We start from the raw sequence: 26,715 nt of genomic DNA on the forward strand, positions 1-26,715 counted from the left end.
CCAGGGGAAATTCAATTTAAGGGACTGAAGGAAAAGGTCTAGACCATCTGGCACTCCATGAAACAGGAGTCAGGAGCTTTTCTGGAGCTCTTCCTCTGGGCACTGTAATTCCAGCTAGACCTTCACAGCAAACTATGGGAAGTGGGACAGAAAGTCTAGAAAGACCAGCGATGGGAGAACCAGGCAAGGTGTTTCTCTGGCTTTCTCCTTCCCACCCCAACCTGCAGGCTCCTGGTTTGCTCTGCCCTGCTCAGTGTCCTCCTTAGGTTCTATGTCCTAGGAGGGGCATGGCCTGCCCTGCGGGATCTCGCCCACCTGCCTCTCCCCTATCTCATCCTTCCAGTACCCATTTTCCCTTTCCCTTACCACCATACATACCGTGGTTTCAGCCACAGAGAACTTCTTACCATTCCTACCCCTCTAGAACTTTCCTCGTGATCATAGTTTATGACCCACAGGAAAAGCCTCCTGGTCCTTTGATCCTTCTTGAAGCTCCTGAGCAGAAGAATTAGTTGTTTCCTCCTGGGTGTTCCCACAGCACTTCTACCATAACCAAACCACTTCCCGTGTTGCATTATTATAAATGTCTGTTTTCGTGGCCAGATTATAAGTCTCATAAATAGAAGGACTATCATTTTCTCATCTCCATATTCCCAGCACTTAGCCCACTTCCAGGGCACATAGTAAGTCCCAACAAATGCTTGTTCAATGAATAACTGACTGAATTAATACAAGTATGCTACTCCCCATTCCCCACTCCTGAATTGTACTTGGAGTAGTTTTTTCTGATCCTTCTGCTTTGACACAAATCCCTGCTGATAATACAGCACAATTAGCCTGTGAGGAAAAAGAAGCAATCAGAGGATGGTTTCCAAATGAAATGTGCGACATCTCCAGACTCCATCTCTTGGTGACTCTATAAGAACAGCCTTCCAATTATTTTCTTTGTTAGTGTAATAAAGCAACCAAGCTCCCAGGCTCTGTGTTACCCTGACCCTTCCCACTCTAAGGAGAAATAACTAACTTAGCACAAGACCTTCTCCATCCATATCTTGTATAGCCTTGTCTTCCTTGTTTTCATTATTTACCTCTCAAATATTTATTGAGCACTTTCTGCCTAGTAAGCACTGTTCTAGGATCAGGGGATATAGTAGTGGATGGAACAGACAATATTCCTTCTGTGGGCTTTTAATTCCAGCAGCAGAAAGGAATACTAAATAAGACAAATAAGTAAAATATATAATATGCCTGGTAATGGTAAGTCCTAAGGAGAAAAAATTAAAAAAGGGAAAGGGGGACAGAAAGTTTGAGGGGAGGTAATATTTTAGATAAACAGTCAGGGCCCCAGAAATCTGAGTAAAATTCTAAAGAAAGCCAAGGAGCAAGATATGAGAAAACCTGGGAGAAGAGCATTCTAGGCAGAGGGAACCACAGAGCAAAGGTACGGTGGTGGGAGTGTGCCTGGCATGCCTAAGAATCAGCCAAGAAGCCACAGGGGCAAGAACAGAGTAAGCCAAGGAAAGCATACAAGGGATGAAGTCAGAAATGTAAACACAATCACTGGAGGAAAGGAGGCCATGGAACTGAGAACCCAGGTTTTAGAAGTGTCAAGTGTGTGGAAATTGAAATGACTGAGTCCTGCAGCAGTATCAGCTAATGCTACCATGACCCAGGATCTAAAGTGTTTAAGAAATAAGGGGAGGGGGTGACCTGAGGGTCAGAAGATGACAGAAGATGAGGTTTGCTCTGTTGGCAGTAGATTCAAATGTGGGGGATTCCAGAGAGGAGACTGGGAGAATGGTTTGGAAGTGGCACTGAAGAGACAGGAGGGCAGGTGCCCCTCTCCCAGGCCCAGGGGAGAGAGAAAGCGGAGAGGGCAGTCCTCAGGGTTTCAACTGAGAATGCAAACAAAAGGAGAGTCCAGAGAAGAGGCTGTCAATGTAGTGGGTCCTGCCCACAACTGACTGGATTCCGGGGGGCCTGGGAGAAGATCTCAGGGTTCAGAAAGGCTGGGGATAGAGACAGGAAAGGCAGCTCTCTTACTCCCTTTGGTTTTTCTTTCCCTGTTTTTAGTTTTGTCTTCATCTTTTCCAAACCATCTTTCCCTCTCCATCCTTCTTGCAACTGTTTTCATTTCTTTGGCTTCTCCTAAGTTTTCCTGTCCTATTTTTCATTAGTAGTCATCTTCTCTTTCCATTTCCTTCCTGAATTACCATTCTTTATGTCTCCAAGTCCTCCTTCTAGATTATCTTTTAAACTGTCCTTTGGATAGGGGCCATCTTTTTTCTCAAGTTTCCTCTTTTCTCTTCCTGATTTTTAATTCTTCTCTCTAGGAATGATCCATGTGGTTGTTTGCTTTAAGGATGCTCTGAAAGCCTTGGAAATTCTCCAGGGAATATGCTGTCAGTTGAGAATTTCCCAGTAGTCTTACATCCTCGGCACATAAAAAAATGTCCCTTTCCTCACCTGGACTTTGACAGGTTCCATCCAGTGCTCCAGAGTGTCAGCAGTGATGTTCTCAGGCAGAATTACAGGATCACTAGGGGGAATTACACATGATGGGGAACACACTGCACCTGAAGGAACAGAAATTTACAGCAGAGACTTGAACTTCTTAGATCTCTGTCTAATTCATCCTGGAATCAATAGCTTTGATCTTTTTAAGAGCAATTACTTTCTGTGTTATGGGTCACCACATTATCATGGTTACAGGCAGCGCTGAGATGCATCTACTATGCACCTACGAGGATACTTCTACACTCATTGCTAAAGAGCCACTGCCCCAGGTTAACTCCCCTTGACAAAATGCCCACTCCTCTTCCTGGTCCAATATAGCTCCTTCTCTGGAATCTTTGAATCCCTGCATGATCCAGCCATTAAAAGTTTAACTCCTGATCCTGCAGACCCCCAACACCCCACTCTAGGACTCTGGCTAGCCAAAGACTAAGCTCACTGGCTAATGCCTTTTAAGTACCTTTAACATTATTCCTGTTTATATGAGGGTTATAATTATAGCAGCTACTACCTAAGAAATTTACTAGCTGGGGAAAAAATGGCCCAGAAATTATGAAGGCACATTTATAATGTCTGTTGCTGCACTGAAGATCATTATGCTGGCAGCCAGGAAACCTATGTGATTAAAAGAGGAAGCAACAGGAAATTAGAAGCAGAGACTTTGGTCATGTGTTAGCCTCCTGAAGGAAAATCTTGCTCTGTTCCCTTGTATGTGGGGCCCAAGTGTCTTCTAAAACTCTATTCAAAGATGACACACTCCCAGGGTTCTCTGGTTCCTCATCTATAGATTTGTTCATCTCCAAGCTTCTTCTTAGCTCTCACTGTCTCTATGTCTATGTTTTTTGCAAACTTGTGAAATAACTCAAAATGCAACATGACTCTCAAGAGCTCTATATAAGTGAGTGCATGACATTTTAATGCAGAAATCAGAAAGTGGGGAGATGAGACTTTGCTCATGAAACACCATTCAAGAGGTCCAATTTGAGCACCCCACAACTCCATGCTTGGCCATGAGAAATCCCAGGGCAAAGAGCAACCTAAAGACGGTAGAGAACCATCTCTGAAACTAATGAGCTTTCTCATTCATTCAAAATATGCCCACTGGCATTATACAGTTAGAATGACATAAAATTACTCCTTGTTGGGGCACCTGGGTGTCAGCTGGTTAAGATCCAACTCTTTGTTTTAGCTCGAGTCATGATCTCGGGGTCATGAGATCAAGCCCCATGTTGGGCTCCTCACTCGGTGTAGAGTCTGCTTGATATTCTCTGCCTCTCCCTCTCCCTCTGCCCCTCCCTCTGCTGTGCATGCCCTCTCTCTCTCTTTCTCTCTAAAATAAATAAATAAATAAATAAATAAATAAATAAATAAATAAAATCTTAAAAAAATATTACTCCTTGCTTATGCAGTTCAGAACTCAGGGTTAATCTTACAAGGTTTTCCACAAATAGCATCCTTTTCTATGATGCTTAGGTCCAGCCAGGGCAAAATTGAATCAACATCACTATAAATCAGCTCTGACCACAGAGACCCTTAGTTGCAATTACTTGATTAAGAAGTTGCCTATAGGTTCTGGAGCCTGGACCCCTGCAGAGAAAAAATGGCTGAAGAGCAACGCAATCATTCCTTTCAGGAACTCTCTGCTCCAGTAACAACTGCAGAAGGAATGGAGAAGGGGCCCAGCACATGCATGGTGTATGACTATGCATTCCCACCTTTCCTCTTGGACTATAACTCAACTCCTGCCACAAATAAATCCACTTTCTGTCTGCAGCGAGTAGGGAACATGACCAGACACTCTGCAAACAGCTCAGCAGCCACACCAATGTTACACGCATGTGGAAGGGTAAAAAGGAGTTTGCCATAAATTTTATTTTTACTGAACCAGCTAAAAGTCAGCTTGCATTTCCATCTACTCCTCAGGGAAAACAATGGATCTGACTCGAACTCCAGCCAGGCCTAATAAAAGGATTACTTGGGAGCAGAATTCAGCATCTCTTCCCAAACTTACCAATCCCGTATCCCTGTTCACACTTGTACTCCACAAAATTCAGCTCCGAGGGGGGTGGTGGGCACTCCCCCTGCAGGTTCTCACACAACTTGAACTCCTCAGTCCATAGTCCCTCCTTAGTGCAGAGGATGGGACGCTAGAATATCAAAAGTGAACATTTCCATTCTTGTTTTGTTAACTTCATTTAGAGCAGGGAAAAAAGTGGTCTGATGAAATGGTAGTGTTCTCCAACTTTTAGAACCTGGACTAAAAGATACTATTGAAATAATAAACCATGTAGTTACTGACCAAAAAATAAAAATAAAACATAAGAAAAGTCAAGACAATTTTTTGCTGTTTGGATGTGAAGAAACCATGAACAATTTTGCCATTAATGAAATTTATTAACAATGTGTTTTCCTTTGGATATAAGGATTCAGTGAGCTGTTAACTGTAGCCCACATATTTGGAGATATTTTTGGAATTTTTTTCACAGATGGTGTTGTTTTGCATGGATTCTTCCATACTATCACATAAACGCTGCTTGTAGCAAATGTCAGATTTTTTTTCAGGAGGAGTGTGATCCAGTGAAACCAATTCATAATTTTTCTGAAGGTATTTTTGCCTTTCTGCCTGAATGGACACATCATAGTTGCTTTTGATCTCACCAAAGTTTTATTCCCTTTCTCCATATGTGTGCTGGTTTGTGTGACTCTTGGCTCCATGCCCCCAATAATCACAAAGTATACTATATGCAGATCACAGAGAAAATAGCACTAACTCACAAAACCCAAGAAAGCAAGATTTTAGAACTGTAGATAACTCTCCCTTCATCCAGGGCCAACTCCTTGAGGCCTTAAACAATCAGTGCAAACGGATGTGTTTGATTTCTCAGGAGTCTCATTTCATGGCATACTCTTTTCACATCTGTCCGGCAGTGCTTACCTTGGAGTGCTGGACACTGAGACAGACATGTGCCAGGAGAGCAGTCAAGGTCATTGATCTCTGCCGGAAGTCTGCTTAACTTCCTGTCTCATGTGTGTGAGTGGTACTTGAAAGGAGTCAAAACTAAAATTGATTTTAATCACATAACCACGATAAGACTGTGGTTTTCGTTTGAGACGTCTTGTGCCAAAATCCTAGGGAGAATGGTAGTCAAATAGTGCTTTCATCTTTGCCTTTGCTGAGAAATTTGTGTTTCTGTTCAGGACTCTGTTCTACTGAAAAATATGATACCAGCTTTCAGAGCCAGGTTAGGTCAGTGGCCATACATGGGAGGAAATTACATTGACAAATCAAAAGCCCAGCATTTTTTGGCATTTACCCAGATACCCAAACCATCAGGCTTTTCCTTTTATCCAAGAGGAAGTTCTAAATGCAGGAGAAACAATTCCAAAAACGTGGTTATCTTCTGAATTTTCTATCAAATAATATCAACCCTGCTGGTTAGAATCCCAACTTAGTAAGGACCTGCCTGCTGGGATTCACTTAGATCATTTCTAGTCAACGTTATTGAATTGGTCATCAAGATTAGAGCACAGCCTGATCCAAAACCAAGTTCAAGTCATCTTACCCTTCCACTTTCCTGGTTACAGTTGAGCATACACTGGCTGTTGAGCTCAAAGCCATTGGTACATTCATACATGCCTTCAAAGACAGGAGAAGGGGGCTCACACACCACTGGGACGCAGCTGCCTTGCTCCCAGATTCCACCCTCCAGGCACTGTATCTTCAGGAAATTGCTGATGAGACATAAAACAAAATCGCCCATTAGACTCCCTCAAGGAGGTCATGGGAGAAGACTGGATTCTCAGCAATATGGGATAAGGATTAGCAAATAGGCAGGAGCAGTTGGTTCTTGTTAGCTAAAGGTCCTACCTCACCAGTCTAATTTCTGATCATGGAAGTAAAAATAGTAGTGTACACTTAGCAGTGACAGCAACAGCTATTGCATGGTATAGGCATACCTTGGAGATTTTGCAGCTTCAATTCCAGACCACTACAATGGGAGATATCACAATAGAGTGAGTCAAATGAATTTTTGGGTCTCCAGTGCTTATAAAAATCAATGTTCATACTGTATTGTAGTCTATTAGGTGTGCAATAGCATTATGTCTAAAAAAACAATGAAAGCTTAATCATGTCTAGATTTCGATTTAAAGTGAGAAACACACGACTCTTCCTTTTATTCAAACACTTGAAGAACGTAGTAACGTTATTAATTGGCCTAATTCCAGTTTTATTGTTTCTCGGGGAATATAGAAGCCCTAGGAGAGGGAGAGAGATGGGGAAAAAGCCAGTCAGTGAAGCAGTCAGACCACACACAACATTTATCGATTAAATTTGCTATCATATGGGTACGGATCATGATGCCCCAAAATGATTACAATAATAACATCAAAGATCACTGATCACAGATCACCATAACAAATATAGTAATAATAAGTCTGAGATACTGTGAGAATTACCAAAACAAGACACAAAGGCAAGAGGTGAGTAAACGCTGTTGGAAAAATGGTACTGATAGACTTGCTCAGTGCAGGGTTGCCACAGACCTACAATTTGTAAAAAACTGCAATATCTTCAAAGCACAATAAAACAAGGTATGCCTGTAATATTTGATATATAACTCTCAAGAGAGCTTGATAAATATCAGTGCAGGGTCTAGACTGTTTACAGTTGGGTTTTATTTAAGCCTTTCATCTTGGAGAAGCCTCACACCTAAGTGCACTGGGAAATGCCAGGTGGGATGAAGGGAAGAAAAAGTTATCACACAGTCAGGGGACTACCCAGAAGTGATGTGGGGGATCGTCAGTGTTCATATGGTAATATAACTGATGAAGCTGCCAATACTTCTTAGTTCTCCAGAGAGAGGAGAAGATGCAGCATATAGATGTTCTTTTAAAACAGAGACTCTTAGCCTAAACTTTAGAAGGACAAGAACCTCACTAGAGGTTACTATGGTCATTTTGTTTGTTAACAAGTCCATCTTTTCTTTGGAAAGCATTCATAGCTTTTGTCAGATTCTCAAGTAGGCACGACTCAACACTGTCCTGAAAGAACTGCTCTTCCTTCTCGTGCATGATCATGGCCTCCAACCAGAGAAACTGCTTCGAGGTAGACAGAAGTCAACAGAAATAGGTCTTGATACTGTGAATTCCATTCCATCCCCCTTCTGACTCACTACAAATTTGAAGGTGCTTTCCATGTTGCTGTTTTAATGCATCCACTTCTGATCCAGAGCAATCCTGGTTACAAGCTTGTGAGTCTAAAACAGAAAGAATTCCTTGGCCATGGACTCAACCATATGGTGGCCTTAAATTATTATTTTCTAGGGCCATGATGCTCTTTTTAAATTTAAATATGCCCACAACTTTTAATGACTGTTGCATTATTATACAATGCTTCCTCTGTACTTCTCCAGTATTCTAACATTACACTAATAAAATATTTATCACATTGTTTTATAAATGTGCACATATCTCTCTTTTCCACTAAGATGGAAACTTCCTGAAGGCAAGGATTGTGTCTTATTCTTGTTTTTAATTCCTCATAATAATTCCTAAATAATATCTGGCTTACATTAGGCATTAGTGAAGTATCTTTCAAGTTGAATAATTTAACCAAAATTCACAGTGTTAGGCATATTGCAGAGCACATTACACATGGTAACAAACTGAATGATCAGATTAGTCCAATGACACAGTATTATTATTCCTAGTTCATAAAGAAACATATTCAGAAATGGAAATAATTTGCCCTAGATCCTACAGCACAGAATGCATTTGATTTCAAATAATTTAAATAGGGGTGCCTCAGTGGCTCAGTCGGTTAAGCATCTGCTTTTGGCTCAGGTCATGATCTCAGAGTCCTGGGACCCAGCTCCAAGTGGGGTTCCCTGCCCAGCGAGGAGTCTGCTTCTCCCTCTCTTGCTCCCCCTGCTTGTGCGCACTCTCTTTCTCAAATAAATATTTTATAAAAATCAAATAATTTAAATAAATTTTAATAGTTTAACATAATTTGAACAGTCTCCACTTAGAAATAAGTGAAGGAGTGTTTGTTAGTTTTTATTGAGGCAAAATTGTTATATAACAGTTTCAGATATGCAACATGATAATTTGATATTTATATACACCACAAAGTGATCACCACAATAAATCTAGTTACCATTTTTCAGCACGCAATTGACCTCCTTCACTCATTTCACCTATCCCCAACTCCCTCCCCCTCTGATAACCATCCATCTATTCTCTGTATCCATGAGTTTTGCTTTATTTGTTCATTTCTTTTGGGTATTTTAATTCCACGTATAAGTAAAATATATGACATTTGTCTTTCCCTGTCTCACTTATTTCACTTAGCTTAGTATCCTTAAGATCTATCCATGTTGTCACAAATGGCAAGATTTCCTTCTTTTTTAATGGCTGAGTAGTATTCCACTGTGTATATACATTACATTTTCTTTATCCATTCATCCATTGATAGGCACTTGGTTGTTTCCATATCTTGGCTATTATAAATAATGGTGCAATGGACACGGGGGTGCATATAATATCCTTTCAAATTAGTGATTTTATTTTTATTTTTTGGATAAATACCTAGAAATGGAATAACTGGATCATATTGTAGTTCTGTTCTTGATTTTTTGAGGATTCTCCATACTGTTTTCCATGGTGGTTGTACCAATTTACATTCACAATATAAAGGGTTCCCTTTTCTCCACATCCTCTTCAACACTTGTTATTTCTTGTCTTTTTGATAATAGCCATTCTAACAGGTTTGAAAGGATATCTCCCTGTGGTTTGGATTTGCATTTACCTGATATTTAGTGGTTTTGAGTATCTTTTCATGTGCCTGTTGGCCATCTGTATGTCTTCTTTGGAAAAATGTCTATTTAGATCCTCTGCCAATTTTTTAATGGTGTCATTTGTTTTTGTTTTTTGGGGTTTCGTTTGTTTGTTTTGTTTTGTTTTTTTGCTATTGAGTTGTTTAAGTTATTTATATATTTTGGATTTAACCCCTTACTGGTTATATGATTTGCAAACATTTTCTCCCATTGAGTAGGTTCTTTTTTCATTTTGTTGATGGTTTCCTTTGCTGTGAAGCTTTTTAGTTTGATGTAGTCCCACTCGTTTATTTTTGGTTTTGTTGCCTTTGATTTTGGAATCAAATCCAAAAATTCAATGCAAAGACCAATGCTGAAGAGTTTACCTCCTATGTTTTCTTCTAAGAGTTTTATGGTTTCAGGTCTTACATTCAGATCTTTGATCCACTGGGGGGTCAATTTTTGTGTAGGGTGTAATACAATGGTCTAGTTTCATTGTTTTACATGTGGCTGACCAGTTTTTCCCAACACCATTTATTGAAGAGACTGTCCCTTCTCCATTAAATATTCTTGGTTCCTTTGCTGTAAATTAATTGACCATGTATGTGTGGGTTTATTGCTGGGATCTCTATTCTGTTTCATTGATCACTATGTCTGTTTTTATAACAGTACCATATTGTTTTGATTACTGTAGCTTTGTAGTATGGTTTGAAATCAGGGAGTGTGATACCTCCAGCTCTGCTCTTCTTTCTCAAGTTTACTTTGGCTATTCAGAGTCTTTTGGCCCCATACAAATTTTAGAAGTGTTTGTTCTAGTTTTGTGAAAAAGACCATGAGAATTTTAATAGGGATTGCAGTGAATCTGTAGATTGCTTTGGGTAGAATGGATATTTTAACAATATTAATTCTTCCAATGTAGGAGTATGAAATATCTTTCCATTTATTTTTGTCTTCTTCAATTCCTTTTATCAATGTCTTTGAGTTTTCAGTATACAGGTGTTTTACCTCCTTGGTTAAATTTATTCCTAGGCATTTTATTCCTTTTGATGCAATTGTACATGGGGTTGTTTTCTTGATTTCTGTAGTAGTTTGTTATTAGTATACAGAAACAATTTTACTGAATTCACTTATTAGTTCTTTACTGAACTAATAAATACAACTTTACTGAATTCATTTATTAGTTCTAACTATTTTTTTGTAGAATCTTTAGGGTTTTATCTGTATAGTATCATATCATCTGCAGATTGTAACAGTGTTACTTTCTTTCCAATTTGGATGTCTTCTACTTCTTTTTCTTGCCTAATTGCTGTGGCTAGGACTTCCAACAGTATGTTGAATAAAAGCATCAAGAGTGGGCATCTTTGTCATGTTCCTAATCTTAGAGGAAAACCTTTCAGCATTTCACTGTTTAGTATAATGTTAAACAGTTATTGAGATTCATACTTTTATTCCCAGAAATATTTTAGGGTAGAAATCTGATTTTATGACTTAAATTCTTAAGTATCATGGTTTACGTGAACATATATCTACTATCTGTTAATAATAAATACTATTTTTGAGTTATATTTCAGGCGTTTGGCAAAATACCTATATACATTATTTCATTGAATCCTCTGAATGGCAGTTAAGGTAAACATATTATTATCCACATACAGAAGGAAACTGAGAATGAGAGAGATGTAAAGCTAGCTTGAAGATGCACAGTAAAAGGTATATTAGGACCTGGACCCAGGTGAGTAGCTGCCAAAGCCTATGGTCCTTCCACTGTGTCCAGTTTAACTGTTCCTTTTATGCTCTACAGCCCACTTTGAATATTAATAGCATCTCTATCCTATTCAATATCCCAGATGTCCTTTATCTTGATACAACATTTAGAAGTGTGGCAAGAAGAAAGAAAGAAAGAGAGAGAGAGAGAGAGAGAGAAAGAAAGAAAAGAAGAAGAAGATTCATTTTAAATTTATGTATTGAGTAATAAATTACATATAGAATATCACACAAATCTTAGTATACAGCTCAAAGAATTTTTATGTGTGAATACACCTGGGTAATCATTCAGATCAAGAGATAGAGCATTTCCAGTACCCCAGAATTCCCCTGGTGTTCCTTACAGTTAACCTTCCCACATCACTATAATCCACAATATTCTGACTTTCATCAGCATAGATTATGTTTGCCTGCTCTCGAAATTTATATAAATGAAATCACACACTACGTACTATTTAGTATACGGCTTCTTTCCCTAAAGGAAGATGCCACTTAAAAATGTCTTCCCAAATCTATTTTCAATGAAAGGCTTGTAGTTCTTTTGATTATAACTAAACACCTTTTTCTCCCTCTTGTAAACTGGATATTCTACTCTTCTTTCACACTACAGAGCTTATATCCTCCCAGGGACTCTCTTCTTTCTACCACCTCCCACAGAGGAAATCCTTCCCCTACCTCTGCTGAATTGACATCCTCCAGCTGGAAAGAGCAGGCAATACCACTGACACCAGGGGAGAGGCAAGGCTGTAAAACCTTGCATGTCAGCATGGTTATAAAGGAAAACCCTTGCCTGGCCAAGATGATAATATTTTGACTTCATGTGGTATTTTTCTCTGAATTGGTTGGAACTCTTCAGCATGGAAACAGTCCTCCCTTTTCTTGCCCAGCAAGAAGAGCCATTCAAGAATGCTGATTTCATATATTTCCTTGCCAGTTTAATAACCTCAGTGGTGAAGGTAGATAGATCAAACTTGCATGGGGAAGAGAGAGTTGGCCATTGTAGGTGGTAGCTGAACAACGTGACGGGCCCTGTGATGCAAACCACCAGCAATATCAGTAAAATATAAAGAGGGAGAATGCTGGAAGGTAGAAAGGAAAGCAGCGCAGCTCCCACTGGTACGTCTGAACTCCACAGGAGACACTACAGGCAGGAATGAGAGGAAGTTGGGAGAGAGACCTAATTCCCTAGGAAATGGCATTTCCCTTCTATAGGGGGCCCTATGCCCCCTCAACTTCATGGATTCTCCTTCCCAGTTTCTTCTCCCTTGTATGGGGATGGCCTCCTATGGCCATCTCTCCATACACCTCTCACAGCTTCTGCATGGCACTCTATCAGATGACCCACTTCAGGTTCCACCCTCAGACTTCTCACAACGCATCTGACTGGTCAGATTCTCAAGGCCCAATAGCAAGCCCTGTCTCACTGGCTCCATGTTGGTGCCTGTCAACCCCTGTTTATGGCACAAACCTTGAGATCCCATGTTATGGAGCCTAGCACTTGAGTGCCATGGGCTGGTTCTGGCCGTAAGAGACTGTGATTGTGGCAAGAATTCAGTGTCCTGGATTCCTCTTAGCTCCAGGAAATTTAGTTTCCACAAAGGGCCCTTCAAGGGGACTAAAGCCTATAGCAATGGCAAGACTTTGATCTCCACAGGTGCCACAGCTCCCTCTTCTAAGTTTAGTGTTGAGGAGTGTCCTCTGAAACTTTTAAAATCATTAATGAAAAAAATGGGTTTATTTACCGTGGTTCAACTCTTTCACGTGTTATGAATCAAGAGTCAAGAAGCACTTTGAAATCATGAAGTGAGTAGGTTTGCATTTCAAAGAATGATGGCATTGGATACTAGATCGATACACATAGGCAGACCCTCAACAGGACGGGGATTTCAAACTTCTTTGCTAGTCGAGTCCAAATGTCCTTCACATGAAACATTCTACTCACTATTAGCTGTCTATATTTTCTTCATTCCAGCAGAGTAAAAGAGGCTGAACTGTCACATTAGGAACCATGAAGTGACTTGCCCAATGCCACACTGCAAGCAATTCATTGGCAAAAGAAAGAACAGAATCCAGAGTTTTCAAATCATAATATAACACCCCAATCCTCAGACCAATGGTTTCCAAATGACATTTGTAGACCAATTATGTAGAAGACATTTAAAAAACCTAGACTGACAGGCTTACTGAATCAAGTATCCTGGGACTGCCCTACACTCTGTATTTTTTAATTGGCCAGCAGTTTTTATATGCAGCCAGGTTGGCAAACCATTAAAATCTATGCTACTTTCCTATGGCAAAAATTAACCTTAGGTGTAGAAATCAGAAAGCAAAATCATGTACCTAACAACCCTGGTTACAAAGGCTATATGCTTAGCAAAGACCAAACAGGAACAGTTACAACCAGACAACTGACTCTGTAAATGGTATCATGAGGAGTTGGGGCTAGGGGAAGGTCTGTATTTATTTTCCTTCTAACTACTCCAGACAAATCACCACAATTTCCAAGTTAGAAGATGCTTTTTTCCAATTTCCAGAACTTGTGGTATCCACCTAGTGCTGAAAATCCAGCTGTGCTCTTTCTGCTTCTTACACCATTGCCAGAAATAAAGATCTTGTAATCAAAACTTGGCTGAAAGTTTGATTGATGTTGCTTGAGGCACACATGAGTCTACCCTATCCCATTCTTCTATCACCACTGCAGGGTTTTCAAAAGTAATATTTATTTTTCACTGGAGAAAATAAAAATATGATTGTGGAGTCCAAGAGAATTATCATGTCTTTACCGATCAAGGGCATCTGGTGTCTCCAATGGGTAGTCCCTCATGAATAACAACAATAACAGGGAAATAATAAAATACGAGCACTTAAGTGCCAGGGATTGTGCAGAAGAATATATATCTATATCATTTTATCCTTAAAGCCCCATGTGTGAGAAGGACTATTGTCATGTGAGTTCTCGATAACCTTATCTTTGCACATGCTCTTCCTCAACCACCCCCATACCATCCTCTACCCTGTTGCTCAAATTTGAAAGCTAAAAGACATCCTTGATTCTAGTCTTTCTCTCAATCTTACCTTTTTCCCAACCCCCCCATCTGATCTTATTCAATCCATCAGCAAGTCCTCTCAGTTTTTCCTCCCAAATATCTCCAGAATCTGTCCCCATACCTCTTGCATTTCCACTGTCATGAGTGCTAGCCCAAGTTCCCACCTCTCACCTCCTAACTGGACGCCCCACTTCTCTGGATTCCTTCCTATCCAGCTGGCAAACACCAGTCAGAGAGGTATTTTATAAAATAAATAAATACATTGCATCATGTCATTTTCTTGCATTAAACATTAAAATTGCCTCTTCTTACATGGAAAAAAAATCCAAACTTTCTCATTTCTTACTCACAAGGTCCTGCATAATCTGGTCCCACTTTCTCTGACCTCATCTTATGCCCCATTCACCTTCTTTAATGTACTTTGTCCACATTGGACTTAGAATCCCAAGCACAACCAAGTTCTTTTCTGCCAAATGACTTCGGTGCTATCCTCTCTGCTTGTTTTTCTTTTTGCTCTTCTGACTGGCTCTTCTTTCTATCTAAAAAAATTTTTTTGCCACCACAGAGCAATCTTATTTTACACTTTTATTGTTTTGGGTTTTTAAAGCACCTCTTTCAAGGAATGCATACTCTAATTATTTGGGTTTTTTGTTTTGTTTTGTTTTCGTAATTTATTTCCTGTCTCCCTGACTGGAATGTAAGCTTGGTGAGTAAGACCTTACTTACTATAACTTTAGTCTCCAGCACAATGTTTAGTACATAATAGGCACCAATAAACATTAGTTCAATGAATGTAGAAATGCTGACTTTATAGGTGAGGTAGGTAAGGTTTAGAAAAGTAAGATAACTTGCCTGGGGTTATCTAACTGGTTAATGGAAGAAAAGGGTCAGTGCCATGATCATCTGATGCCAATGACTATATCACAATATGGAAGCACTATTATTCCTAGAAATGGAGCTGCAGATAAAGTACCTCCTCTTACCTACTACATTTATACTGAATGTCACAAAATCCTACCACAGAACATCCCTAAAAAGGAGGTGTAAAAGCAAGGAGTAATCGCATTATTTCCCTAACACAGATTAGGAAACTGAAGCATTAATCAGCTAAATTGTTGTGTGGCACACGGTCAGCTTTTGAATTGAAATTTGAAGCCTCTTTACTCAGAATAGTTTAGATCCTTACCACTTACCATGTGGTTCCCAGAACAGCAGCACTAGAATCTCCCGGGAGTTTATCGGCAATGCATAATCTCGGGTTCCACCCAAGACTGACTAAAACAGAATCTGGATTTTAATAAGATCCCCAAGTGATTCCAATGCACACTCAAGTTTGAGAAGCACTACCCTAGACTATGTTAAAAGGCACAGTCCTCTACCTTCCCCCCCGCCCCGCCCCCGCCGCCCAGAGCGAACCATCAGCACTTCCAAACTCCATACCAGTTTTTCTCTTAACAAACTACAGACCTGGTTTCTCAAGCCAATGTCCTAACTGAAGAGCCGACAGACTTTGGTCATGGTCAGTCCACAGCCCACCAATGAGTCCACCCTCTGTAGAGCAGGCCCTCGACGTTTAGCCCCAGTGCACTCCACTGGCCAAGGAATAGTATCAGCAGGACCACCCCACTAGACACATTGGCTTTGCTTTTTCATTCTTCCCTGACTCAAGAAAATGCCCCTTACAAAGCTCTTCTTCCACGTAAAATAGAGCCTCTCTGTCAGAACAAGCAGTGTACTAAGTCCTACAAGTACATAGATAGTTCTACTTCTAAGCCCCACCTCTCACTTTTGTCTTTGGGCTTTCTGCTACTAAAGCCATACTGCCTTGCCCCAGGTCTGAATACCTAACTAACTCAAGTCCGGGGCCCCTTCTCCACCCTCTCATTGCCCCGCCTTAGTTGTCCCACCCTCAGCCTCTCTCATTTTGAGTTCAGTAGCTCCCACTTAATCTCTTTTGCATAAGTCTCTTGGCCTCTCACATAATTCTTCATAAAGCTAACAGAGTTTATCTTCTTACCAAATCTGCTCAGGTTACCCCAGATTTTAAAACACTCTGAAGTTTCTGCAATGCATGCAATTTAAACCCAAACATATACAAGAGCAATTAACATTACCGCAGAATTCTAATATTCATTTGCTTCCATGTATATTTGAGGACCTGGTGGTTACACTGAAACGCAGGAGTGAACTGGTTCCAAAACAAAAACTATTAAATAGGACTCTCTTGCCTTACCCGTGTTTCATCATTGAGTTATTTGTCCATTCATACATCCAGTCAACAAATACCCACTGAGCGTCTACTACATGCCTATGCATTATCTTAGGTCATACGGTTTTGGAAACAAATATTAATACCACAAGAGAACCAGAATACTGACCTATGAGAGCCCAAAGAGGGAGCCCCCAGCACTTCCTGGAGACATGAAGGATATCAGGAAAGAAACACTTAGAGATGGGTTCATTAGGCAGGGAAGGAGGAGAAGTGCATACCCACCAGAAGATTGATGCATGCAAGAACCCAGAGGTGTGAAAGGTAGAATCTGTTTGAAATCTTGGCCAAAAGTGTAAATGGGAAAAGTATATATGTGCCCACCCTACTTTTTGAAGTATATTTACCTTTATCTTGCTCTATCTTACGGGGAGGAAGAGGCAGGGCAAGAGGAGAGCTGGGGTGAAGGCAGGTGGGACAAAATACTGGCAGAAAAGGGCCATAAATCGTATGAATTCGATTTCAGAGGGCAGGTTCTCTCATTGCAAGAAATCTTTGTCCATCTTCACCAGATTTCCAGTGTACGAATTCCTCCATGTACATACTGTTGTATCTTTGTTCCTGGTCGGTCCGACCCATAGACAGGCCTGACAGAAGGTGCTCACAGTATAAACACATATCCACACCCTCACCTTGGAATTAACTATGCAGTCACTGCAGGTCATTGTTGCTCTTTCAGAAAGCAAAGCTCTTTACATGCCTCCTGTTTGGAAGTCACAGCAACAATAAAACCTGAACCCACTAACGAGTTAGCCAGAGCTTCTGGAAGGTTGTGATATACCTAAGGACTTTGGACTTCACACAGGGGAATCCCATGTCTGCAATGCTCCTGATAGCTCACCCTTCTGATGTGCGCTAGAATGAAAAGGCTGGTTCTCCTTGAAACTTCCCCTGACTAACGAGAAAGAATCAGAGGCCCCAGTGGCCTACAGCAGGCTTTCAGTGGCTGCACTGGGTGATCCCCATCAGGAATACAGTGGTGAAGAGCAGACGATTTGGAATCAGGCGACTAATGCTTGAACTCCAGATGTGGCTTTAAATATATCTCTGGCTTTTAAAAAAATAACTTAGCTTTTTTCCCTCAGTTTTCCTATCTGAAAAATGGGGTTGATAATAGCTTCCTTACAGGGTTATTAGATTACATAAGTTAGTGAACATAAAGTATGCAGTACAATGAATAGCACATAAAATTCCCAATAAGCAGCAGAAATTATTAGCTCTGATAACCAACAGATCTACTCAGCCACACTCCTCTGTCCATTCCTCTGCTCGCTCTCTCTCCCTGTGCATGTGATATGAGTGTTCAGTGTTAACATTCTATTCGGTCTTCCCACCCTACTCAGTTCTTCGGAATTTTGTCCCACCCAGAATCCTTCAGGAGATACTTTAAAAATCAGTTTGGCTTGACCTGACTCCATCACTAGACAGCAAAGTCAAGGTCACAGAGGCGCCTGGGTGGCTCAGTCGTTAAGCGTCTGCCTTTGGGTCAGGGCATGATCCTGGCAGTCTGGGATCGAGCCCCACATCAGGCTCCTCTGCTGGGAGCCTGCTTCTTCCTCTCCCATTCCCCCTGCTTGTGTTCCCTCTCTCGCGGGCTGTCCCTCTCTCTCTGTCAAATAAATAAATAAAATCTCTAAAAAAAAAAAAAAAAAGTCAAGGTCACAATCAAAATGCTCCCCACTAGGCCAAAGAAGGGATTAGCAGGAGCCTGAGGAAGAGAATGGGGTAGGGGGAAAAGGCAAAGAAAGGGCATCGGGAGAGAAAGTATGGGTTGAAGAAAGTCCTATGTGTTTGTGTGTGTGTGTGTGTGTGTGTGTGTGTGTGTGTGTACAAAATTCAGTGCTTACTCATATAATATTTTAAAAATTATTCTTCCTGATTAATAGAGAAATCAGCAGTCAATATAGTATCAAAATAGGAAGGACAGTTTTATAATCAGATATTCTCTAGCTTAAGATTGAAGGTCACAGGGAAATTTATGAGTTCAGCGAACGCTGTGTTTGAAGTAAAGGCCTGCCTGCCATCGCTGGAGCCCTGTGAAGCCCGCAGCAGGGAGCTGGCCTGCACCCAGGTGTGCATTTGAGTGGCCAAGGCTTGGAGAAGAGCTTTAGTCACTTTGATGCCAAAAGAGGCTGTAATCAATTAGCTTAAAGCTCACATTATCCTACAATGGCAAGAGAATTGAGGATTCCAAGAATAAACTTTGAATGTATTTACTATAAACACTAATTATAAAGCCAGACAACGTCTTAATGGAAAGAAAACAAATTTCTATTTCTCACAGATGCATAAGTGTACATAGAGATTATAGTGTGCCCTTTAATTGGCAAATCATAGATAGCACATGTGTCTCTGTCTATATACACACATAGGTTTAACAGCTGTTCATATGTGTATATGCACAATGTTATGACACAGAGTTTAAAAATTATGTAGATTATTTTACTGACTTTTTAGAAATTGCAAATCCAGAATATTTAAGGAGGGTTAGCATTTGTCTTAACTACACATTTCCATTTCATTAGCCAAGTCTTTCTCTCCCTGCCTATGGTCCAGTAAGTTGAACCTCAGAGGTTCAAGCCACGATTCTAAAAGATCAAGAGTCTAAAAGTCTAGGTGACGTCTCCAGGACACGCCCTTCCATTCTGCTCCCACACCAGTCTGACCTCACATGCTTGCCCCAATTTTTAATATGTCCAGCTCTATCTTGCTGACTATTTCATTTCCATCCCTCCCCCCCACACCCCCCTTTTCCCTTTCATGGTCTACTTGAAGCCACTGTAGTATTTGAAAAACCCACTGAGTTGACAGCAGGATGAGATGAAGCATTCAGAGAGGATTCTGACTGGAGGAGGGAACTGTATATATATATATATTTTTAATTTAATGAACTGTTTTCTCGTGTGTGTGTGTGTGTGTGTGTGTGTGTGTGTGTGTGTGTGTTATAGGCAGAGGAAGTACTCACCCACTGGCCCTGGTAACCAAAGACCTGTACCTCCTACTTGGAATGCCAGCTTCAGTCTTTCTGTCCCTATGTTGTTTTTCAGGAGTATAGGCACCAACAATGGATGGGAGACAATAGCCACTGAGCGTTTTCCTTTTTAAAGATGTTTACCTGCTAAACACACCAAAAGCAACATTCATTTTGCAAGGGTTATTAACCTGATGATGATGATGATGATGATAAAATATCAGCTATTGCTGACCTAAAGCTTCATATGATTAAGAACTGTGTTCACTTATTTACATCTCTTATCCAATTTAATCCTTATAAAAAGCTATAAGTACTTCTATTTCCTAATACTCATTTTGTAAATAAAAACAGTGATGTTCAGTATAGATCAGTAACTTGCCCAAGGTCTAAGAGCTAATAAGTGGCAGAGTTAAGATTCAAACTTAGATCTCACTAATCCCAGAACCTGTGTGCTTTACCAACGAGCCAAGAGAAAAATTTTGGACTAAGGAAAGCCTTGCTAACATTTTGACTAAATTTTCTTCTTTAGGGAAGTTTCAGGGAAGTACTTAATCTTTAAACTCAATTTTTTAGATCTTAAAAATGTACCCATATTCTGTCTTCAAGGAAGACCTAGATCCAATCCTCTTGGGTGTGAAGAGAGAACAATTCACCAAAACCTATCGAGAGGAAGAGGATAAGACCTTGACTGTTCACTCAGACCAGAAGTTCTCCAAGTATTACCTTAAGTACTGCCCACTAACATTGTGCCTATGCGGTAATATATCACTGCTTCTCTGTTGTTGTTGTTTTTTTTTTTCTGGTGGCAATAAATTGTTATGTATCACGTCTCTCAATGGTGTTCTGCCAAAGTGCTAACTTCTTTCATTGATTCTACTGAGATAGAAAATAAATATAGACTTTTAGAGCTGGAAGTCACTCAAGATTTCCCCTTACTTTACAGATCTGGGAAAAAAAGACCCAGAGAGATGTAGTAATTTGCTCAATATTGAAAATCCTGTTAGCCAAGAGCATGGGCTTTGGAGTCAGAATGGTTTAACATCACAAAACGGCTGAGTGATTGTGGGAAGGCTACTAATGATACTCTGAGTCTTAGTTTCCTCATCTGTCTAAAAATATACTGAGACATATTAGTATTATAGTATATCAAGCTATGCATTACTATATCATAATATACCATATTATACTATCATCTTATTATATCACCAACCCAACAGAACAGAGTCAAGGCCTTATGCTTTTTAACTCTCTGCCATACCAAATGATCTTTGTATGTAGAGATGGGTCAAGTCCACATGTATAGTCCATGGCCATCCCAAACTCTCCCTCCAAGTCAGAGGAGACAAACTCCCACTAAAGAGGTTTACCAACCAAACATTTGTTAAACACTAAATAGTCATAATGTGAGGCCTATTTTTTACAGTCTTGACCTATATCTGTGTTTATAGAACTTAAATAGATCTGTGTTCTCTGGAAAAGCTGATACCGTGAGTGACTCTCAGAAAGTATGGCTGTTCACAATCACTCTAAAAAAGATCTAACTACTACGGCACCTTTCACATGGCATCTTGATGAATGACTTACAGAGGGAGAGGCTGTCTAAGTAAGTTATAAGGTTGGAATAATTTGTAAGTTAAATTAATTATGAGCCCTAATGAGGTTTATCTAACCTTCGCACATAAAGATAACACCTAATGAGAAAAAGGTAACCATGGGAGTCAAAGATAAGGGAGAATATAATATGGTCTTTTTGATAAAATATAAGTCAAACATATTTATTTTAGCTTCCTGGAAAGTGAAGTTAATGAAACAACAAAGGGGTGATGAACAATGATGTGTAAGTGGAAGTAAATTGCAGGGGAGGAAAAGAAAGCAGCTTAAAGGAGTCTGTGTATGTGTTGTAAAATGTCAATAAGAAAGAACTCATGAAACTACTACAATTTCTTTGGAGTTACAATTGTTTGTATTTTTTTGATTAACTCCAAATATAAATAAGCCTCAAAGAGACATGTAACAATCTGGCATGCAAAAGTGCTGCTACACTAATTTTGAAAAAAGAAAACATTACTCTGGATATTTTTAGACAAGTCAAAATCCCATGACTGATACTGTTCTTACAGAAACAAAGGCTCCCCTAGACTTGTGCTTCTCGATTTTGGCTGCATATTGGAGCGACCTGGGAAGCTTTGCAAAACACTAATGCCTGGGTCCCACTTGCACAGATTCTGATGTAATTGGTTTGGGGTATGAGCTGAACATTAAGATTTTTCAAATCTCCCCAAACGATACTAATGTGCAGCCAGGTATGAGAACTGTTGTTCTGGTGAGCTTGTTGAGAGGTCTAATCCTTTTGTGTGACTATTAACTTGTACAGAGTTGTGCTAATCAAGCTTACATGTGTGTTGAATAGATAAAAGTAAACAGTCTTTGGAGAAGACAATTCCTTCCATGTTACTGAGACAATTGCTGGAAGAAAAACATACACATATATTTTTAGAGTTCTTCTACTCTAAAGCCGTTGAAATAGAGATCTCCACTCCCTCACAAGAGACTGCCCCCTTTCCTTCACCATGATTAGCATCAACTTTAGTATCAAATTCCTATCAAGATTTTTTAATAAATGTATTTTCATCCATTCATAAGGCATTTATTGAGTACCTACCAATAAATGTAGTAGCCATCGGGTACATGAAGCTAAACAAATATTCATGGTCTCTTGGAGAATATAGACAAGTAACCAGACCATTTCTACTCATTGAGATAAATGATGTTGTCAGGGAAGTTCTGTGCGCAATGTAACCCTGGGAAGAGCAGTTCTTACAGACTGGGGAGATTTGGTAGTCTTCCTGGATAAAACTGTACCTATGCTAAAAACAGGAGAGTAAGAGTCAGCTAAGGCAAAGGTCACTGTTGGGGAGAGCTCTGGCCCAGAGGCATGTTAGTCATGGCTTAGATAAGGAAGTAAAATCAATCCAATGGTATGAGAGCCTAGAGAAGGAGAAGGAAAACCAGGGAGTGAAAAAGAACAGTTGGAAGGAAGTGGTCTCCCAGGGAAGAGAGTAGGCTATGAGCCTATAAAAGTAAGCAAAGTCCAGCTAGATTGTATAAGACCTTGAAACTATTTTAAGATTTTTTATTTTCCTAGTGAAATGGCTGGCCATTCTATTTTATGTATGGAAAAACTGTAATTAGAATTCTGTTTTTTGAAGATCAATTTTGGTGCAAAGTGGTGAATGTATTGAAGGGAAAAAGACTAGAGTCAGAAAGACCAGTTCCGAAGTAAAAAAGGATCGTAGCCTATTATAAGGAAGTGGCAGCAGAGATGGGGAGAAATGGTCATATCTGAGAGTCAGTAAGATGACACTTGATGGAAGTTGATGACTGGTTTGACTGGGGGTGAAGGACACCGAAGAGTCTCAAGTTATGTGCAGGTTCTTGGCCTGACCAACCACACGGAACACAGAGGATGTTAAGATTTGAAAGAGATTATAATAGGCTCTGTTTTATATAGTAAGAGTTTAAAATGCAGACGGGATATCCAAGTGGCTATATCCATAGTCAGTTGCTCTAATGGTCCTTATGGCCCTTAAGGGAAGAGACTACAGTAGGAGGTATGGATTTAGGAAGCAACAGCATGCGGATGAGGGATGAGGCTACAGGGTAAATGAGCTTCATCCCAGACATGCGTACACAGCAAGAGAGAAAAGTGAGCTCAGGGAAACACCGACATTGAAGAAATGGGCAGAGGGGAAAAAGCTAGAAAATAAAATTAAGAAGAGATAGAGAAGAAGGAAAATCAGGGAGAAGAAGGAAAAAGAACAGAATTAGGGAAGAAGTTTCAAGCAGAGTGTAGCCAACTATGCTATTATAAAGAGCCTGACTCCATTTGCAATGTTTGGTGACAGCTTTCAAGCCCCATCATCTCCTACATCTGAGCAAGCCTATCAGAAAGCTTTATGCTTCCTCTGTATGGCTTCAGCAGAAAGTTCAAACCATACACAGGTTCTGTTCACATGCAGAAACCCTGACATAAGCCCTACTCCCTAAGCACCATAAACCCCCAGGCCCTCTCCTTTCCCTGGTTTCTCCAGCCCTTTGAAGGTCAACCTGGGATCCTCCCCTTCACTTTCCAGAAGAACTCATTATGTGAGTAATAAACCTTTTCAGAGTCTCTTGGTCTATGTGTGGTATCATTAGTTTCAACATCCACACCAAACTGTGGGTAGGAGGGTCCATCCTATCTCTCATGGTGACCACAACCTAAACCAAATATTCTCAAGTAACCTGAAGACCAAGAAGAGTCACTGCATTTGGCAGCAGAAAATCCATGGCAGGGACAGCTCTAGTGAAGAGACAGGAGTAAAAACATGAATGTCAGAGTGTGAAGGAGAGAAAAGATGGCAAGCTAGAGAGAGTGAATACAAACAACTCTTACAACAAGTTTCATCATGAAAGGGAGAAAGAAAGATAGAGCGGTAGCTGGGGTCAGGGGCATGGGATCAGATAAGGCTCTGCTTGTTTGAGTTGTAATGTGGGAGAAACCTGAGCATAATGAAAGAGAAGTAATGGGCAAAAGGAAGAGAGATGCTTCCGACGTAGGAAAGAAGAAGGTAAATGGGTGGAGAGAAATCCCCAAGAAGGGAGATGGGGTCCACAGCAAAGCTAGCAAACTTCATTTTGGACAGCAGGAAGGGGGAGTGTATGTTTGGGGCATAGGTAAGCTTGCCCACCTGTGGGTAGACTCTTCACTCTGGGTAGTGAGGTGATATGCTAGAAGTTTTGAAAGAGGTGTTAGGACTGGAGGAGAAAAGCTGTGAGGTGGCCTTCGAGAATAAAGACAGTGCTGTCCTCAAAACACAGAAGGACCTGGGAACGGGGTGGAAAGGTCACGTACCTTTTTTCACGCCATCTTGGAGTGCTGGTCTCTCCTGAGTTCGCCTATTTAGAAAGATCTGCCTAGTTTTCCTCTCTGCCTGCACAAATTGCTATAATCTACTCTTAATAGCTCACTTCATTATTTAGTTTGAAACTGTTTATCCATTTTATCTCACAAAATCAAGAAGATTTAGCAAATATAAATAAGCAGAAAAAGAAAAGATATTCCCTATAAACCTACTACCTAGAGATTATGACTACTAATACCATAAGCATTTCTAGCTATTATAAAAGTAATAAAAATATTCTTTTAATATGAAAAAATAGAGATTATATCATTTATAACAGTTACTTTCTTGCTTTTATCCACTTAACATTGTATTGTGAATGTTTTCCCATGTCTTTAATATTCTTCCAAACATCTTTGATGATAGGCTATTTCATGATGTGGCTGTACCATTGTATAGCTGTACTATATCATAGATAACTGTTTTTGTTTTATTGATTTTTTTGTTCCCCCAATATCCATTTACCCTCCTTCTCAATTTCCTTCTGGGGAATCCATTGGACTTGGGTGATGCTGACTCCAGCCACGACGTGAAGGTCGGAATCCCCGACCCAGGCCTAAGCCATTGCATTTCCCCGTATCTAGTGTGGGCAGTGCCACTTTCAAATCCTGGGAAGGAGGGACCAGGAATCCAGGGGCCAGGTGAAAGTGCCTCTCTTGCAGCTGTCTCCTTCTCTGTCATGCTTCAAGGAAAAATAAAGCACATGAAAGAGAGAGCACGGAGGCCGTGTGCTCCCTGAGGTTGGAGCCCAGATCCTCTTCACGCCTGTTTCCTCAGACTGGATACGGCATGCATGTGATGAACTTGCCAACTGCAGCTATGCCCTCCCCGCCACCTCTGAGCTGAATGGGACACAACTTAGATGGGCTGATACGAAGAGAAAAGTCAGATCCAGTACTTGTCTTTCTTTTCTCTTGAAACAATGTTCAAAGGACTTGAGAAGAGCAGGAAGGGAATGTACCTGGCTGACATTTTTGTAGTTGTTTCCTTGTTTTAAAAGGAAATGAACAAGAAGCAATAGGTGGTACTTACACTGAACGTCATAGTTGATAAAATGCTTCCGGCACATCTACCTCCTTTCAGCCTCAACACAACACTCTTGGATAGAAATTACTACCACTCACATTATGGATGCAAAAATGGAGACACATGGATATTGAGTCTGTTACTCAAAGTCACGCAAACAACACGCTGTGGATCTGACCATCAAGCGGGTTTGTCCGCGACTCGCAGAACGGCATAACGTTAGCATGTGCCCGCTCTGTCTGGATTGATTGATCTCCCTGCCTGCTTTACTCAATCTCTTCTCATCCTGCTTGCATATCCTAGAAAGAAGTTTAGAGCCCCATTTGTACAACTCTGGGCTCTTTTCACCAAGTGAGGAACAAGGCTGACACAGTTTGTTGGGTAAACAGAAGCAGCAAGTGACAGTGATTTACGCCCGGCTTGCAAACTTCTGATGACCAATCTGCCGCCTGCTATGTAAACAGGTGTAAACTAAGATTTAAATCAGTTTACACAGTGTGGTAAATAATTTAAGCTTCCCTCAGCATGGTGTTTGTGAATGTAAATGTGTATGCCAAAACCAATGTCGACGTCGGGCTTCCAGTTTCTCCACCAGAAAAGCTGTGCGGACAAATGGCCTTTGTGCGCCCCTGCCCTAACTGGGGCAGCCGGCTGAGCCGGGGGTGCAGGGTAAGGCAGAGAGCCCACAGTCCTCATCCCCCCCACACACACACACAGCTCAGCCGTGGGCTGAGGGAGCTAGAAATCACCCCTCCAGCCTCAGTTCTTCCTGGTCCTGAGACTCTTCTCTCCCCCTCGATTACTCTTCTCTGCACTGCTGTGCAGACACTCGAGTCAGCGGCAAGTCTGTGTAAAGGGAGGCAGAAATCAGAGGGGAAAAAGCCAGAAAACAGCTGCCTTCTGAGGCGCTGTAACAGCACTCACGCTTGACGGCCTGGGTCCTCACTGCCTGTCCATGCGTGCCTATGCAAATTGATCCAGATCCTATGAAAATCACACGCAAATGTGTTTTCGGTTGTCAAAAACTATTGACTATACCTGTTAGAGTCCACTAACCCGGAGTGCTGCCTCTTATGAAATTTTCACCAGTATTATTCATATTCTCATCAGCCTGTCTCTCACCTGACTCGCTTCCCCCCTTCCACATAGAAGTCTGGGCTTTCTCTGGAGTGGAAGGCGCTGGGCAAAGCCAGACTCAATCCACCCCATAGTAGGATGGCGGGGTGAAGGGCACATGCAAGCCAGAGAGCAAGTTGCCTGATATTCTTCTGTCCCCTTAGAGAAGTCTAGCTTATAAGCAAAGTTTGTCTTGGCATCATTGGAATGCCATAGCTGGGATCTTGTTAGTTCAAAAAACAAAAAC

The 26,715-nt window shown here is 40.8% G+C and overlaps 1 protein-coding gene across 1 annotated transcript in view; it reads right to left on the reverse strand.

The window, feature by feature from the left end:
* The window catches only part of PAPPA2 (pappalysin 2), a 260,116-nt gene that overhangs the window by 47,608 nt on the left and 185,793 nt on the right, over positions 1-26,715 (reverse strand). Inside the window, exons 17-19 of the mRNA XM_045811473.2 lie at positions 6,078-6,246; positions 4,526-4,661; positions 2,467-2,576 (exon numbers count right to left, since the gene is read on the reverse strand). Coding sequence (XP_045667429.2) covers positions 2,467-2,576; positions 4,526-4,661; positions 6,078-6,246 — 415 coding nt within the window. The remainder of the gene's footprint in view (positions 1-2,466; positions 2,577-4,525; positions 4,662-6,077; positions 6,247-26,715) is intronic.

Source organism: Ursus americanus, chromosome 2 (genome assembly GCF_024610735.1).
Source record: "Ursus americanus isolate L20-20 chromosome 2, mUrsAme1.1.p, whole genome shotgun sequence".
NCBI lineage: Eukaryota > Metazoa > Chordata > Mammalia > Carnivora > Ursidae > Ursus > Ursus americanus.